The sequence below is a fragment of the Prunus persica genome, chromosome G8, assembly GCF_000346465.2.
Source record: "Prunus persica cultivar Lovell chromosome G8, Prunus_persica_NCBIv2, whole genome shotgun sequence".
Taxonomy (NCBI): Eukaryota; Viridiplantae; Streptophyta; class Magnoliopsida; order Rosales; family Rosaceae; genus Prunus; species Prunus persica.
The window spans coordinates 20741535-20760060 of record NC_034016.1 but is presented as its reverse complement, the minus strand read 5'-3'; the positions used below and the strand labels follow the sequence as shown (position 1 = coordinate 20760060).

Here is an 18526-nt window from a genome sequence, read left to right as displayed (position 1 = left end):
GAGAGAGAGAGAGAGAGAGAGAGAGAGGGTGGTCACATGCACTTGTTTTGGTTGAGATGCTTCCTTTCCTTTTCTCCTAAATTTGCTAAGAAGCGTGCCAATGGTCCCCATTAAACTCATTGTGTTTTTAACTCTTTTTTGGTTCATGTATGTTGTGAAGGAGATACCCACTTAAAGTGGATAAAAGCTCAAGGTGAAAATTACAAGAGGTCACTGCCTTGTCTGCATGGTGGTGGCATAAGCCTGATAATATTCAATTTGTCTTACTTTGGACCACTGCCATCTGTTCTGATCATAATTAAATTGATCACAATACTAATTCTATTTTCTAGCCCCCTAATAATTACAAAATCACCACAAGACTCAACACAGGAATTCTTTGGCCTCTATTTATATCACTCTCTTCTCCTCTTCTCCAAACACATCCCAGACCTAAAGAAAAACCAGAGACCTCTGCCCCTCCTCCTCCCCACTCTCTCTCTTTCTTTCTTCCGCACATGGATATGGTTTTGCTTGCTTCTCGTGGACCACCAGCAGTTGAAGCTGCCAGCATGATCTAAACTTCCCTTTTGGCCAGTTGAGGAAAGATCAGATCATGTGGTAGCTTCACCTGTTGACGGGATCACGAAAACGAACTTTACTTTCACAATTCTAGCCCCTACACTATCAGGCTAGTCTCTTTATGTGATTTTTCTCATTTGGGTAGTCCTTTATTTTGCTCTAATTTGCTTTTCATTTGAGTACCATGGTACTGTTCCATCGTTTTTTTTTTCCTCTTCCCCTGTCCTTTTTCTTTTGCCTCAGTATTATTTGGCTTCCTCCACTTGTAGGATCTAACTTTGTGGTAAGTTTAATTTTAATCAGGCATTTGTTTTTGTTCATCTTTTGGTTGGAATAGTTAGTCTAAGTCTAATCCACATGTTCTTTCGTTGGCCAATTTCAGCAGAACTTTATTTTGCAAAAGAAAGTCTTGACTTGACCAATGAGAATGATCTTGAGCTATGGAAGTATGAGGGCATGCTGGGGAATCTTTCCGACCCAAAATTGTTAGGGTTTTGAGTGACAGAATTTCTCCAACCCAAAAATGTCTGGTGCTTTTGAGATTCCAATCTTATCTTAATAAGTCCTTATTCTGCATAATAAAGCCTTTAATTGCATTGCCTTTTTAATTTAGTTTAATGTATTGGTTTTGTGCAAGAACAATTTAAACGGTGACATCTGTAAAAGAATGCATAACAAGGGGGGAAAAAGCACTTGAATCTCTGTGCATGGCTGGCTGCAACTGCAAGTACTATTATAAAGCTTCTGCTGTTCCATCACGTATATACTTTTAATAAGTCTCTTGGATATCTTTGTTTAATCTTTTCAAGAACGAAAATGCTTGTGAAATTTCTGCCCTACATGTTTGTACTTATTCGTGTCTAACTCCGCGCATGGGTTGCCAACGAGGTATAATCTAATGGAAAATAACTTTGATTTGAAGATTAGTTGTCTCAAATTCAAACTCTTTATCGCTTATATAATTGGAAATGTATATTTCTATTATGAATTTTTGCATATGGCAGTCATTATTCGATCACAATATTTCTTTTACTATGTGCGGAGAATGTGTAGCTAAAGTCTCTACCAAAAAATATATGTATGAAAAATAATGAACATAAAAGATGGGCCTAGAATTAAAGAAGAAATATGAAGAAGTAAAATAAAAGTGGGTCATGACTCATGAACGTGGACGTTGTTAGTGATGGGCCCATAAGGTACCGGGCCGGGCAAGGAAAACCCATATAAAGATACAGTACTGTGTGTACGTGGCAGCATCTAAATGTATTTACATAATCAAATATTTGTCCTCAACCGAAAAGGTCCAAACGGCAAATAATTTCCAATAAGACAACAATATTCCATGGGGCCAGTTCGTGAATAATGCAAAATAGACAATGTCGTTGTTGCCCTTCTACATGACCAAAGCGGAATGGGTATTATTGACTTTTCGGATTGCAGTTGTGCTTCAAAGGCTTTTGCCACGTCAGCACATTTATCCTTTGATACAATACAACACCACGACGGCTTCTTTATCTTCATCGCCGGTCCTTTCCTAATACATACAATCTGTTTATTTGGCGCCCAATCTCTCTCTCTCTCTCTCTCTCTCTCTCTCTCTCTCTCTCGACTGTATTGAAAGACGGCCATGGCAGTATGAAAATGAAGCTGTGCAGTGAGTTTTCATTTCCCTTCTTATGTTTTTGCATTTGCCTTTTCTATTCTTTTTCTTTTTCAGTTTGGTAATTAATCTGATACAATAATAAATAAGTAAAGTTTACTCCTTTGAAATGTGAATACAATGAGAACTAGATTTTACAGAACGGAAATTGTTCTGTACTTGATGGGTTTTTGTTTATCTGCAAATTGAAAAAAACCATCCAAATAAAAAAAGGGGGTTGCTTTATTATACTTGAGTGGAAATTTTATATGTATAACCAAGAAGCTAATTTTTTTTAGTACCCTTTCAATGAAAGGGGCGATAATATATTAAATTCACGACTCGAACCCATGACCGTTTCTAGAGTAGCAATTGCTTCAAATCACTTACAAAGCTATTTTCAAAATTGAGAACTGACTCTGTTGGAATGACATTTAACTTTGTATCTCCCTGCTACTATGCTTTATAAAACAATCAATTTAAGATATATGTAAGTTTAAAAAGATAATAATAATAAAGAGTGATTGTTGATTGTATTGAGCCTAAGCTCTCTCTTACATCTCCTATCAAAAGATTACAGCAAATTTAGGCCAACCAACATACAAAGAATCTCATCTTGGAACTAAAGTATTTTCTACCATGAAGATACATATTTTTATGTAAACCTTTGTTCAATGGGATGAAATGGAATGAGCATTCTTATAGGTGAATAAGCATTTAGTTCAATACTCATTCCAATGTTTGAGGTTTGGGAATGAGAATGCAATGAGAATTTCTGAGTAGAGGTGAATAATGCTCATTCTAATTCATTGGAGTCTAGGACTTTAAAGTCTCGTTTGGAGGGCTGGCTTGAACTGGTTATGATAGGCTTTGAAGCATTGAATTGGCTAGGCTTTGAGTCCAATACTATTCATTTTTGCACCAAACAACATACTGGAATAAACTTTTTTTTAATAAATCAAAATTTTATTTTATTAACAATAATCAGATGCAAAATTCCAACTATCTTTCTTCCTCTTTTTTCAGTTTTTTTTTTCTACTCGAAATTTCAGTATCTTTTTTTATCAAATAAAATTCATTTTTTTTACCAGACTAAAATCTGTCTTTGTTATTATACAATATTTACTAGCCCCTTGACACATGCTCACGCATGTGCCAATTGGTTTTCTTTTTTATTTTTATTTTTATTTTTAGAATTAAGAAAAAATAACAGGGTAGTTATGTTCCATAAAAGTAGGACCTATTATCTTATTTTGTTTTTAATTTTAATTTTTTTAATATTAAAAAATGTGAATTTACGATATTATCCTCATTTAATTAATAATTTCAATTCTTAATATTTGAATTAACAAAGGGCATTTCCTGGTATTTTGAATGTTTCACCATTCTCTGCCTTTTGCTTTATATATATAGATAAAGAAGATAATTACAAGAGAGAGAAGATTGTAGACTAAAAACAATATTCCAAAAAAGAAAAGAAAAAAAGATGCAAATTCTGGAAGGGAAACCAGATCTTCAATGCAAAGTGAAAACTAAAGAAAAAAAAAAGGTACTCAACATCTAACCTAAATCTTCCATATCTTCAATTCTAGAGGGAAACATAAAGATGAATGATTTTATTATTTATTTAAAGATATCAAAAGTAATCAAAACCACACTCAACATCTAACCCAAAAAAATAGGCTAAGAATCATCATACATCTAAGTACTTATCAATAAAATCGAAAAATAAATTGAAAGAGAGCCAAGTAATCCAGAACAAAGAAATCAGTTATTAAAATTAAAACAAAAACAAAAACAAAAAAAAATAAAAAAATAAAAAACAAAAAAAAAACCAGAAGAGAGAAGAAGAGAGATGAGAGACGAGACCACGCAGAGCAGGTATGTTGGATTGGTATCTGGAATTTTTTTTGAGTCATAACCAGTCCGTGATCCATTTAAGACCATCAAACAACAGACTGGACTCATATCCATTTTAATTAAATTTATAGAAAAGTTGATAGAGGTCGAAAAATCCAACTAATAGTTGGGTCTAGTCCTCGAATTATTGTTTGTTGATACAAGTCCTTTGACTAGTTTGTCATGTAGATTACATTCCAGTTTTGACATGTTGACTCAATCTTTTGTATTTAAATTTTTTGTTCCTATTATATCCATATTGTCTAAAACAGGTAAGACGAGGATTTATAGACTGTTAATAATTAGATTTGATCATGTGATTAAACGGAATAATTACATTTTAAATGTAAATGTCGGACCTTCACTTTTTTCTTGTGCTTGATTTGTGCAAATTCCTATTTAACTTGGATTTTATTAATCTACATATTGTGCATAAATATGTTAATCCATTGCCACTTATTTTCTTGTGTACTCATTTTATTATTCATTGATAATACAATTGCCCAGTCATACACTATTATTGTTTTTTTTTTCCCATCTTTTATGTTTGTTTTAGGTTTTAATTTCATTGTTGTGTAGCTTTTTGTAGTATAATGTTTTTTTTTTCCACTCTATGTACTTAAAAGATAATAATGATTAAAATTTTGAATTGTTTCTCTCCAATTGGTTTAATCTGTGAGCCATGTATATATCTGAAATTTGAATTAAATAGGTTTTTAATCTGTGAGCCATGAAATCTTCATTTAAATTGAACGTCATAAGCTTGATTGTAGGAGAAAATTGATATTTAAAAGTGGTATTTGCATGTACTTGTCATTTTCAACCAATGTCATTATTGTAAATGTTTCGAATATGGTGGCTACAAGGTTTGCTTACCTGGCCATACAATTGATTGGGAGAGCTGCAATTGAAGAGAGTCCAATTAGTGTTTTGCATCCATTGTATAAAATGAAAATGGAAGTCCTTAAATTTATCCAGTCCAGTCCAGGCCCACCAAACATCGCCTGAAAGCCCCAAGCATTGGCCCTGGGCCTCAAACCTCAAACACTCGATCCAGACCCGGACTCAAATTTCGAGCTCTGGATGTAGGACATGAATCTCGAGCGCGGAGGTCCAAATCTAGAGCCTCGAGCTCTATCTGTTGGACCTGTAGCCCTAAGTTCACGCCCAGAGCTCCACGCTCGAATACCAGACGTCTTGTCCTGGTCTCCAACTTCCAAGCTATGCTCGCATATTTCTTTTGAATGTGACTATTGACCTCCTGATAATTTCGAAGACTGGTTCTTCCGGGACAGGTATACACTTCACAATCCAACCAATTGGCCATGACACAGCTGCAATTAAAATACAAGTCACCCATTGAAACAGGTTCAACTTCTCTGTATCTGCAAACTTTTTGAGGAACTCCACCATCACAACTTGAAGAAGAATAGTTACCCCCACAATCCCAATAAACAGTCTGTTCCTGTGAATGCCTTTGAACACATTCTGCTTCTCCATGCTCCTCGAATTGAACTCGTTGAAAACTTGACAGAGCACAAAAGTATTGAAAATCAAAGTATCGTTCACCCCACCAGTGACATTGAAGATAGACTCTCCCCGGAACTGCAAGATCAAGAGGACAGCTATTTGGTACAGAGCTTGAAATAAAAGGTTTCTCCACATAATGTTGGTTATGAGCGGCGCGGTTCGGCCAACAGGCTGCTTCTGCATGAGCTCATTGGTAGGCCGCTCGGTTGCAAGAGCCAGAGCACCAAGAGTGTCCATGATGAGATTCACCCATAATAGTTGAACTGCTGTTAAGGGAACATCTCCAGCTGAAACTGCTGCAATGAAGTTGATAACCAGAGCTGCCACATTGACAGTAAGCTGAAATTGTATGAATTTCTGTATGTTGTTGTAAACGCATCTGCCCCACCTCAAAACTGTGGCCACAGAGTTGAAGTTGTCGTCCAAGATGATGATGTCCGAGCTCTCTTTCGCCACCTCGGTGCCCTGGATCCCCATGGAGAGTCCGATGTCAGCTTCTTTCAATGCAGGTGCGTCGTTGGTGCCGTCTCCTGTGACTGCAACCACATGATTTTTCTGCTTCAAGCATTGCACCATCAGAAGCTTGTCGAACGGGGAGGATCTGGCCATCACGAGGATGTTATCAACCTTTTCCATTCTCTCTTGGTGTGTATAGTTTCGAAACTCGACTCCTTCTATCACTTGTTCACCATAAATTGCTTCGTCCCCAATCTGCAGTATTCCGCATTCTGTAGCTATGGCTTTTGCTGTGAAAACATTGTCTCCCGTTATCATTTTGATTTGCACACCTGCAGACCTGCAGATCTTCACGGCATTGAGGACCCCTGGTCGACATGGATCTTTGAGACCAACTACTCCTAGCAAGATCAGTTCATCTTCTTTGAGCCTTGGGTGAGTCTTCTCATCATTGCTATATTCAATTTCTTCCTCTAAAATTTGTGTATGAGCAAAAGCAATGCACCGGAGGCTGCTAGCTGCCATGCCTTGGATTATTTTCTCAATGTTAGACCTACTTTCTTCATCCAACGACTTTATAGCTCCGTCGGTTTCATAATAACTTGAGCACATGGCAACTATCATCTCAGCAGCTCCTTTCCAGTGCACATGGATGGATTTATCTTCCTTTTTCTTTATAAGAACTCCGCTTCGTTTCTTATCTGAATTAAATGTTTCAACATGAAGAATATCATAACTAAGCTTCATTTTTTCCATGTCCATGCCCAAATCTGATACAGCCCAATACAGAATAGCTTTTTCTGTTGGACTGCCAGAGATGTTAGGTTTGGATCCTGAGAGAGGTATGTAAACACTCCCAGTTGTGTTCAAACCAACTCCTTGATGGAATAATTCAGAGACATTTTGTTTGATTGAATTATGTTTTTCAATAGGTTCTTGGCCAAGCCAAAACTTAGTGACTTCCATTTCATTTTTTGTCAAAGTACCTGTTTTGTCTGTACAAATAACGGTTGCTGATCCCATTGTCTCACAAGCTTGTAGTTTTCTGACCATAGCCTGATCTTTCATCATTCTTTTCATTGAGTAAGCTAGCGTTAGTGTGACCGCCAACGGCAAACCCTCTGGGATTGCCACCACCACTATAGTGACTGCAGCAGAAACAATTCGAACCACTCCGTTCAACACATTATCTATGTTTTTGTTGCTACCACTATACTCCTTATTTCCGTACTCATCTTTTGTGTTACCGGTGAAATAACGAATCAACAAGACTACCAGAACTAGGAAAGCAACTATAAGGCCTACTTTTCCAATAGTAGAGGTTAGTTTGTCAAGCCTTGCTTGTAATGGTGTTCGTTCATTTGTGTCCTGCGATATTGAGCTCATCATTTCGCCCCACGCCGTGTTCATCCCAACTGATGTGACGAGCATTTGGGCATAGCCGTCTACCACCTTTGCACCAGACAACAGGAAGGGGTTCTTGGCAGAATCAACTTCTACATGGTCACTCTCTCCTGTCATGCTCGATTCGTCCACTTGTAAGGAACGGCCGTCTAGGAACAATCCGTCTGCAGGTATTTGATCTCCCAACTTCAGAAACACAACATCTCCAACTACAATATCGAAAATGGAGACTTGTTGTCTCTGTCTGTCTCTAAGTACCTCAATTTTGATGTTGCTACTTATTTTCGACAACTTGTCGAATTGCAATTCTTGTCTAAAGTTACTCAGAGCTGAGACAACAATGACAATAAATACAGCAACAAAGATACTCCCTCCCTCGTACCAGCCTTCCTTCGCCCCATGCTCTTTGATTCCAAATCCAAGAGAAAGTGCTGCGCAGACACATAGAATCAGAATGGTTGTGTCTTTTAAAGCGTCCATCACAAAATAGAGCAACCCTTTTGGAGGCTGCTTGTGGTAGGTGTTTGATCCATAAACTTCGCGCCGCTTGTTGACATGTAAATCGTTTCCATAGATTCCGTTTTCAGGGTTTGTCCTGAGAGAAGCAGCAATGCCTATAACACCTCCAGACTCGTTTACAGCACCCAAGTCCCTTTCCTTAACCATTGTTGTGAGCCCTGCATGGTCAAAGTCAGGGTTGGGGACAAAACCGTAGGCATCAGTTTGAGATTTTGTTCTTGGTTTCAAGTCCAAGGCAGTGCTTAGTTCGATGTCCGGTGCAGTGTGAGAAAAAGAGTGGAAGATCTCGGAGTGGTGTTTGTAGTTGTTTCTCTTGGCTACAATCTCTTTGGGAAGCGAAAGCATTGCCCTGACAGCGTATATGGCTGCAAAGGCCATGCGCCATCTCTTCTTGGCTCTGGTGAAGGTGATTGTGGTGATGTCATGGAGAAATTTTCCATAATCATAATGGCTGCTTAACATGGTTTTTCACTAGTTAGAATTTTGAAGAGTTCACAGTTAGGAAAATAAAGTCAAGAAAAGGATCCTAGTTCAGAGAAACTAAGAACTTAAATCTAATATGCATCTTGCTATGCTTTCAATTTTATAGCCAAATTCAGTCGGTGTTCTCCATTCTCATTTTGCCTATTTGGTCAATGAGATATGCTTGCAAGCAAAATTCTTTGGTCAATAAATAACAAAAGTATTGCGAAAAGACAAAATCATGACAAGAGTTTCTTGGTGGAGGGGAAAGGCAACCTTCCAAAGTCTAGCTCGGTGGGAAATTTTAAGGTCCATAAATTGCGTGGTCAGTTGGTCATTCAACCAAATCAAAGGTTTCTTGTACTACTACATGTGCCGAAAGGGAAATGTAATGGAAACCATTTCCTCAATGTGGTGGTTCTATTCTGTGTACTTAATGAGACGTTTTAGCAAAGGATTCACTAGTATAGGGGCCGAGTTCTAGTATTCGTGTAGTGTGTGTGAGTTTAGTATATTATCGCTCCTCTCAATAGTAAAGGTCTTCTAAAAAAAGAAAAGAGAAAAAGAGAGAGAGATGGTTTAATGAAATGACATATTTCTTATCTTAAGCTATTTTCATTCATGGTAAAAATAGGATTGGGGCGGGTCGGATTTGACCTTCCGATCCTTGTCAATGTAAAAATTCTTCCATTTGCGGTGGGAAAAACAGATTCCCATTGAGAAACAAAATAGCCTTCTTGTTAATTAAAATTTAAGTTTTATTTCAAAGAAAAGCCTGTTTGAGTAGTAAAATGGCATGATTACCCGTTTCATCACCAAAGAGATTATCAAAAAGTGAGGACAAACATGGGGTTATACACACATTGATTATTGGTGGCTCATGTGTCCCATTTTCAAACCCGAATCTTCACAAGTCTGGCAAAATCAAAGATCAGGATTCCTAACCTAATGTGAGGCCCACATTGCTTTTGATTGCACTAAGTGGGGTCTACATGACTTTGGATCCTTTTAGTGAGGTCTACATGATGACTTCTATTTGGGTCAACAGAGAAAGCGTGTTGAAAATTCTGCTTAGATCATGTTCCCAAGCTTTGCAAAAATGGCTCTATTTCCTTCTTCTTCTCCTAACGCCATTGCAGTTCTTGTTATGCATTTTTTACAGTCCGAATTTAAACTCAATACGAACACATGAAATCTCGTTTATCTTATGGTATTAGTTTTATCTGTATAACAAATTCTTCCTAGGATACAGTAAAGTTCAACAAAATTGTTTTAACAGCGTACGTCTGCAACAGTAAAAATTTAACCAGGAAACATATGCAGTACCTTTTGGTATAATCAGATTTTGCAAGGCCTGCTGTAAATACTCCTCCATGCTCACTTAGAGCAGTAGCCGAGTCTTTTTCCTTGGCCATTTCTTTGAGGCCTGCATCTTCATCATCCTCAATGTTGGGCACAAAACTATAGTGAACAATCTCATCGTCGCCTTCATAGTTGCTTGCCCTGGATATAATCTCTTTAGGAAGCTCTAGCATGACCCGAACAACACGTAAAGCCAGATACGCCATGCGCCATCTCCTCTTTGCTCTGAGGTTGATGTCAAGCTCGTCAAGCTCGTCAAGCAGCGATGTGCTACAATCATTGCTTCTGCTTAACATGACTTCTTTTTTTGTTCTTGTTTTTTTAAGTAGAAGGGTTTTATGGTGGCAAAAGATAAAAATCAAAAAGATGAACCGTTGATAAAAAGAACTTCATTCTGATATGTAGGTTGGGTATGTATTTATAGATGACTTCAATCCGTCATGTCATCTCAAGTGCATGTCGGCAATTCGTCAGCTTGCGATTATTTTGGTCAATAACAATGCGTATACAGCTTTTTTTGTTTTTTTCTAAAGGAATGCTAGCAATATTTTCTTTTAATTCTCTGTTTTAAATTTTCTCTCTTCTTCTTACGATAAGTGTCACCTTCCTTACACTTAAAACAATATCATTGTCATTAATACATCACACAAGTGTCACTTTCCTTACACTTAAAACAATGTCATTGTCATTAATACATCACACAGGTTAGTTTTTATTTTTCAAATTTATCTTTATTAAATTTTTTATTTTTATTTTTTGTTGTAACAGAGGGCACTAAAGCCCAGGGAAATAAGACAGCCAATTAAAAACAAAGAAGACGGGGCCTGGAGTCTCCCCTTGTATCAGCAGCCAGGATGTCAGTAATGCAGGATGGCACCCCATCAAAGATATGCAGACCTGGATTAAAATCAAAACTTTTAGCAGCCAAAGCATCAGTTGCACAATTCTATTCACGAAAAACGTGTCTAACTGAGCAATTCCAATCAACATTCATTTTTAATTTGCAGCAATTAATAATGCTAAACAGGGGGTGGGTAGAAATAGCGAGAGTATTAAGAAGAGTCACTGCAACCTTGGAATCACTTTTCACTTCTACAGTTTGAAACCCAGAATCCCAAGCTAGGGAGAGTCCCAATAAAATACCCCACAATTCAGCCTCAAGGACAGAGCCAATACCCAAATTCACAGAATAGCCCTTAAACCAAGCACTAGTTGCATCTCTTAACACACCTGCAGCGCCAATATGACCGATAATGTTATTCCGACTACCATCTGAGTTAATCTTACAGACTCCAAGACAGACTATCCCAGAACAACTAAGTCAAAGTTTAATTAGAGCTTTATTAAATATATTGGCTTTTATATTCCTTTAATTTATCTAAATTTTATTACAAGTTCCTTAGCACATTGTTACAAATTAAATAATAAAAAACGCCATTTTGCTTTTGTGTTGTGAAATTGGAGGAGCCAGAATGCACTCAAGTCTTTTTAAACATTCAATTTTTTGAATTTTTTTTTGTCGCATTGGAGTTCGAACTGTCATAGGAGAAGGTGAAGCCACCGCCACTATGATGGGAACCATCGACTAAAAACAAAAAAGAATTTGAAGCAAAAGAGCTATAAAGCAATGACTTGGGTTGAGGTCTACTAAAAATATCGACAAAGTTATTCCAGCTCGATTGAAACGAAATGCTTAAGATTTACTCTAAGGATTCTGTCGAATTGAAAGCAAGAGAAGTTCCAAAAATGTACTGAGAAGAAAGCAGCTGGCATTGATGTTCTGGGACAAAAATCTGTTTCTTTCCACTTTTGTGATAAATCAAACATTTTGTGTGGGATCGGTGCAATAGAAAAGTTTGTGATCAACGGTAATTTGAACTTAAGACCTTTTAAATAAAGTGAAAAGATATGTTATTGAAAAAAGCAATTCTTTGAACAGTAATTTGAACACAAATTTGGAAAAGGCAATTTTTTTTTCTTCAAACCTAAGCATTTTTAATAAAGCGAAGAGATGTGTTATCAAATTAAATCATTGTAACATACGGTTTTTTTTAACTACTTTATTAAATACTACTCGACCCCATAAAATGGGAAACGTGTTATTGACCTTTCCCATTTTAATTGTTTACATTGCCGGTGCTTTTTTAAAAGTTTTAAACGAAGCCCCAGCATTCTTAGTTTCTTCTGACCTTACCTTTCCTTCATTGCATCTAAAAAGTCCAACATTTTTAATAAGATTAACGTTTCTTCCTTCTTCTTTTTCTCGTGTTTCTTGGGTAGGTTGGAAATTGAATTGGTGTTTGGGGGGAGGGGGGGGTTGGTTGTGGGCTTAGGTTTGAAGCCTCCTGCTCCCAGCTCAAGGAAAAATACTTGTCTATTCCTGTTTTATTGTCTCTTTCTCCGGTTCGAGAGGACCATAAGTATGCCCAAACTCATCGTATTTTTTAATGTCCTAACTACCATTATAACACATTTATTTCTGTATCATTTACAACTTTGAATTCAAACTATAACACCCAAAAAATAAAAAACATTCAGCTTCAATATAAATAAATTTCAAGTAGCCGTTGGACCCAATGATATTCGTCCGCTTTTGTCCTTGCATGTTTAACGGTTCGAGGAAAAAGAATTGCCGCCAAGCCGGACTTCCGTTTGTTTTTTATGTACAAAAATTGCAATGGTGTTTCCTCAACAAATAAAGCACTCATATATCTAAAGACTTAAAACTACGGCCATTGTTTCTTGTTTAATTTTTTAATTTTCTTTAGTAATAGAATCTTCTTCTTAAAATCTAAAGTGCTAAGTCGGCTGATTACGATTGGTTTCGGCCTAAAAAGATCGTATTTTGCGGCATCTTTCACATCTTTCCTGCAACAAATTCTATTTTTTTGGTTTTTTTGGTTTGTTTTTTTAAATCTGAAAGCTAAAAAGCACAAAAGCAGCAACCAGTAAATTTCTGCAACAAATTCCGTCCATCAAACTCCACTCCCTTTCCACATTGGATCCCTATCTTGCGTCCTTTCAGTTGGTCCAGTAAACTTTTCTTTTTGCAGAAAAAGTACTGACTTTACAAAAATACAATTGACAACTAGCAAGAAACGAAATTTCCTGGTGATTTCCTCGTTAAGGTGATGAGGACACAAAGCCAACCAGTCGGACAAAATGGTCTACCTCATAAATCACGAGATTGACCGAAAACCAAGTTGTACACCTTTGTCTCCTCCCCTGTGGCCGTCATTGCAACTTCCCAGCAACTTCCTGTTAATGCTTGATATTTTATGCATCTTTCCTTCCGCGGCTGACCCGTGTTTGCTTTGTTTACAACGATGACAGCGGTAGCCATGATGTTAATGGTAGGTAGACTCATCATCAATCAGCATTTCATCGGTTCAAAATCAATAATTATATTTCCATATTTGCCCTTGGTTGAAGCTAAAGTTGCTTTATCGTTCAAAAGAATGCTCCCTGCCTTTTCAACTCTCAACCACAAAATGCACTCTTTTTCTGATTCTCTGTACATGAATTGATTGACTATGTTAATAAAATTTCTATTCAACCAACTCTGTTCTTTGCCAATAGTCTTGTTCAGCTTCTCTTGCTCCAAGTCTAAGGCCAAAGGTATAGTTTTTTCATTTCTAAAGTATTATTGTGCTGAAAATTGATATATTTTAAAAGTATTTGCTATTATTATGTGTTGTTTTGTTTCTACTCAGATTTAGGGGGTATTTTGGTTTATTTAGTAGTATAAGAAATGCAATTAAGAAATTTCCTTTGAAAAACAAAAATGTTAGTCTGTAAACTCTGTACCATTGGGGTGCTTACGGATGTGAAGGACTTTTTTTTTCTACATAAAAATAGAAAATTGACATTTCTTTTGTGTTTAAAAAAAGACAGACGTTTCCTTTTTTTTATAAAGTAGATATTTTATTTATAATTTAAAAAAAAAGATGATAAGAAAGTTGTAAATTTTTTTGGATAAACTTGGAACGCAAAAGTTAAATTGTATAATATATTAATGACATTGTTTTTAAATGTAAGAAGAATAACACATGTCATTAGAAAAATGAAAAAAGTCTAAAAGAGAATGTTAAAGAGAAAATTACTAGCATTTTCAAAGAGTTTTATACATATAATATTCCACACACAACGGTCGGCGTATCTAATTATATACGTATTGTAAGGGAAGCGTCCTTCACGCTTTCAGTCACCCTCAGAACTCCAGTGTTATTCGTTGTGTGGGGGCGAATGGCGGCGAATGGCGCTCCCTTTACCATAAATGTGACCCACAAGATAAGATATCCAACAGGATAGAACAGATATACTTTTCCACATTGTTTCTGTATATGAAATTGTGTGAAGACTCTATTGCATTTTTTCCATTGTTTCGTGTCAGCACACCATAATGCAATCCAGCTTGGTACTGTGTCAGCAGCTAAATGAAGCAGAAATTTCCTAGTTGAATAGCTTGTAAGAATTTCCAAGTTTCATGTGAATCCATAAACCTAGTGGTGGAGCCTAAAAGTAAGGAAAGAACTATTCAAGATCACAAAACCAAATCAGTTTCCAAAAGTAATGCATAGCTAATTTATATTTTAAAACAAAGAAAATAATCCTCTCAAGATAAATGTTTGCATATATTAAAGGAAGAAGCATAGATATGCAGAAAAGTCTATGTAGCTCATTTGTTTTATAAATGAAAATGATGCTTTCAAGAAACTATTTGCGTACAAAAGCATACGTAAACGAAAAAAAAGTCTACACAGATAACCTATAAAAAAATAAATGAATCCTTTGAAGATAGCTATCTGCATATGTAATATGTTCAAGATAAGGCATGCACAAACAGAAAGTCTATGAGGAATGACTTCACACCAGGATAGCCCAAAATCATATTTCCCCTAAGAACATGTAGATGCACCTGAAGTACAAGATACCATACCATAAACTTTTGGATGTTTTGGGCCTAAAGATTTTGTTTTGTGTGGATGTTCAACCTTTTTTTGGTCATGGTGTGGATGTTCAACCTAGGTCAACGTTAGCACTAAAAATGAGGGAATAAATGGGCTCTTTCAGCCCAACGAGCACCAAACAAAATACAGCAACAGCAACATTGTGGATTCAAACTCCATTAACTCAATTTCAAAGTATCCGGAAAGTTATAAAGGAAGTCATCAAAAGAGAAGGACAAGATATATTAGATCCAACAAAGCCAACCATTAAACTTGTTCAGCTCTACATGCATCAGTCTCAGAGATTCCTAAATAGAACCCAATCTGTGCAAAATTCCTATCCAATTGCAAAAGCATACGAAGCTCATCCAATACTATAACACAATAAGTTTGATATACTCAGAAAATTTCTAATACTAAATTCAAAAAAGCTTTGCATCTTTTCTACTATTTTCATGGTAAATCAAAGAATCGGAGTTCAAACAAACATACCTTTGCAAATGCCCACTTCATCAGCAACAGTTTCTTCAGCAACTTTAAACACCATTCTCCAAATTCACACCTTCAATATCCCGTTGCTACTACCCAAAACAAGATCAAAGTCACAATCAGAACGAAATAACTCACCAGCCCTATAATTTGTTGCTCCAAATCCATAATTACCCGAACCCAAATAACCCAATTTGTCCAATCCAATCAAACTGAGCCACGTGCTCCGATCCATCACAGTTGCCCAGCAAACCAACCTCTCAGCCTGCTTTACATGAAGGCCAGCAATTCTCGCGTCTCTGAAGGGCTTCAAGCACTTCTCCTTCGCGAACCCAACGCACTTATCTTTCGCCGCAGACAAACACCCCTCCATTTCTCTCTCTTCGCACTGCTCCCTCTGCTTCAAGTCCGGTGCTTTCGGACCAATCAGAGCTCGCCACCACGGGGGCTTACACTTGTCCGATGCGCTGATGGCGCACCCGATCCTGGCACCGGCCTCACACTGCTCGATGATCTTGGACTCGCAGGCTCTGTACGCGTTTGCCCATGTCCTGGGGTCTCGAAACGCCAGAACGTACGGACCGGAGGATGGGTCATCGGGTGGGCCAGCCCGAACTGGTCCTCGGAGCAACGGGATCGGTCGGTCGAATGTTATGGTTGTTGAGGCAGCTGAATGCTCGTCGATATAGTTCGATTCCGAATCTGCCATTTCTAGGGTTGAGAGAGAGAGAGAAGAAGAAGAAACGCGGTTTTTCTCGACCAGGGGGTAAGGTTTGGCGCAAACTGTTGTAGTTTCAAACACGTGTGGATTTATTTTTTTGGGGAGAAACTACAGATGAGAACGTTAAAAATGAAGTTGCGTTGGTGTGTTTTCATTGCATTGCAATATGTTGCAAAATTGAGTGATTGAAAGCGCAAATGAAAAGTGGAAAAAAAAAAAAAAAAAAACCCCCGCAAATGAAAAGGGTTTTAGTTGGATTCGTTTTGGTTTTTCGTGCGCCTCCAAGTGCTCTTATGTCGAAGCTTCTATGATACTCGTGTGCGAGTTTTTTCTCGTTCTCTCCCTAACTTTGAGAAAGAAAAAAAAATGCAAATGAAACCTGAATAGTCAATAATGTCCTTAACGTTATTGGCAAATTATTGCCAATTGGTCCTTTTGCAGTTGAGGACATAACTCAGAGTTCGGGCTGAGCTTTAAATGATTAGGCCTGAGAGGAAAGATAGGGCTGCATGCTCTTCAAGCGCCATTGGGCTTGAATTCTGGCCCCAATTTGTATTGTTAGCGTTATAGTTATACAATGCTTTAAAATGTGAACACTTTTGAAAAGATTATACAACTGTAATTATAAATAAATAAATAAATAAAAAAGAGCTTTGCGCTCAAATAGCTCTTTTTCACTATTTCTATTCTATAATCTTTTTCTCGTACAGTGTTTTTTTGTTGTCCTACTTTAGAATCGAAGTTCTAAAAATAACCATTTTAACCAATTTTACTTTATAAAAAAACGCGAACAATTATGTAATGATATTTTACACATCTGCAAAAATCCAATGCAAATATGAGAATTTGCTTCATTATGTTGTGAAGAATGAAACTAAAGGAGCACTTTCTATGTATTACAACCATAATTGCAGATTGTGCGTTAATGGCTTCCTAAATGATGGGTTTAATTTAAACACATGATTAAATTTGACCAAAAGTTCTATTTCTACGACTCCAGTAAAAAGATCAACTGAGCATCATCATCCTTGCAAATTCTTCATAGCTAACAAGACCATCACCATCTACATCAGCCTCTCTGATCATTTGCTCAGCCTCCTCATCACTCAATTTTTCTCCCAAGTTTATCATAACTTGCCTCAACTACCAAATAAAAATAAAAATAATTTCTAATATTGGCATTAATTATAACAATGAGGCCAACCAAAAAAAAAAATTTGAAAATCAAATCAGTATGTTTACCTCATTGGCTGAAATATAGCCATCTTGGTCTCTGTCAAATACTTTGAAGGCTTCTTTCAGCTCCTCAGCAACATTTTCCTGTGATGAGATTTACAGATTGATTAAACCGGTTCCGAAAGCTTAATTAGCCAAAAAAAAAACATGTTTTGTTTATATTATGATGATTAATTTACCTTCATCTTTCTTGCCATAATATTCAAGAACTCTTCACAATCTATTGTCCCATTTCCCTCGGCACCAACTTCGTTGATCATGTCTTGGATTTCTTCTTTTGTGGGATGTTCGTCCAGTGATTGGATCACTGCCGCTAGTTCTTCCAAGGAAATTAGCCCTGCATATGCCAGTTAATCACTTTTCAGAAAATGAAATACGTAGAAAAACTACCTCAGATAATAGTGCTTCTGCGAGCAGTAATTCTCAATACAGAAATTGATGACTGCCTAAGTTATCGTCTCATAATCAACTCAACTCATCGCACGTGCACAACACGAGGATGCGAGGGATAGTTCTGAGAGGATTGATGTATACAATACGATGACAGGAACTTGTAAACATAACTCACCATCTGAATCCTTGTCAATTAGACAAAAGGCTTCCTGGAACTCAGAAATCTGAGCTTCTGTTAATGCCTCTGCCATTTTCTTGGATCAAAAATTGAGGGAACAAGGAATCTTAATGAAATACTGAACAACTGAGTTTGTGAGGGATTATGATTATTGTGTGAACACTTTATAAATCGGCAAGAAAAGAGGCTGAAATTATTCATTGAAATCCCAATGAAATAGTCAAAAACACGCTTGTGATATTTTTCCATTCAAAAGCCGCAAATTTTCTAGAAGTGAGACTTGCTGAATCAAACCAACCCTCTTAGTCTATTTTCATCTCTCTCTCTCTCTCTCTCTCTCTCTCTCTCTGGTCAAGAAGGCCATGACTTTGATGTTCTCTCTCTCTGCGTTGGAGTTGAGGCAGAGGGTCCCCTCTGCCTTTGATGTACACTTTTTAACGTAGTTTTTACTTGGCGTTCTTGACATTGGCAACCCAAAATATAACCAATCGACTCGAAGTCTTCCAGAGACAGCTAATCTAATGTCTTTTTCAGCGACTCTAATAGTCTAACAATATAATGTTGCTTGGCTCCACTAAGATTTAGTGTCGTCATCTGAAAAATTGTCTCCTATTGAATAACATAACCTGAATAATCAACAAGCCTTAAGAATCAGATTTCAGCTTTAGTTGTTAGGATGTTATGTCATCTACCACTGTGGTTTGCATTGGAAGATGTTTGTTTTTTAA

General features: G+C 37.0%; 3 protein-coding genes and 1 long non-coding RNA gene across 7 annotated transcripts; 1 reads left to right on the top strand and 3 right to left on the bottom strand.

The window, feature by feature from the left end:
- Positions 1-1482, top strand: LOC109950716. Of its 2 annotated transcripts, none has more exons than XR_002273018.1 (2): positions 1-844; positions 947-1482. It is a non-coding gene; the product is annotated as an uncharacterized LOC109950716 (long non-coding RNA). The 2 variants fall into 2 exon arrangements; XR_002273017.1 differs by having other exon boundaries at positions 944-1482.
- Positions 4841-10356, bottom strand: LOC18766507 (calcium-transporting ATPase 12, plasma membrane-type). Its single transcript, XM_007199633.2, has 2 exons — positions 9797-10356; positions 4841-8459 (listed from the first exon to the last, which is right to left on the bottom strand). The coding sequence occupies exons 1-2, from the start codon at positions 10126-10128 to the stop codon at positions 5321-5323; spliced, it is 3471 nt and encodes a 1156-aa protein (XP_007199695.2). The 5' UTR covers positions 10129-10356; the 3' UTR covers positions 4841-5320.
- Positions 12786-16319, bottom strand: LOC18768530. 3 transcript variants are annotated; one of them, XM_020570558.1, is made up of 2 exons: positions 15274-16319; positions 12786-13344 (listed from the first exon to the last, which is right to left on the bottom strand). In XM_020570558.1, the coding sequence occupies exon 1, from the start codon at positions 15977-15979 to the stop codon at positions 15338-15340; it is 642 nt and encodes a 213-aa protein (XP_020426147.1). In that variant the 5' UTR covers positions 15980-16319; the 3' UTR covers positions 12786-13344; positions 15274-15337. The 3 variants fall into 3 exon arrangements, with proteins under 3 accessions (XP_020426147.1, XP_020426146.1, XP_007199266.2); XM_020570557.1 differs by lacking the exon at positions 12786-13344 and adding an exon at positions 13865-14365; XM_007199204.2 differs by lacking the exon at positions 12786-13344 and adding an exon at positions 13865-14347 and having other exon boundaries at positions 15274-16318.
- On the bottom strand, positions 16759-18076 carry LOC18766172 (calmodulin-like protein 11). The gene is made up of 4 exons (XM_007200458.2): positions 17796-18076; positions 17407-17564; positions 17234-17311; positions 16759-17134 (listed from the first exon to the last, which is right to left on the bottom strand). Exons 1-4 carry the CDS (start codon positions 17869-17871, stop codon positions 17000-17002), a joined length of 447 nt encoding a protein of 148 aa, XP_007200520.1. The 5' UTR covers positions 17872-18076; the 3' UTR covers positions 16759-16999.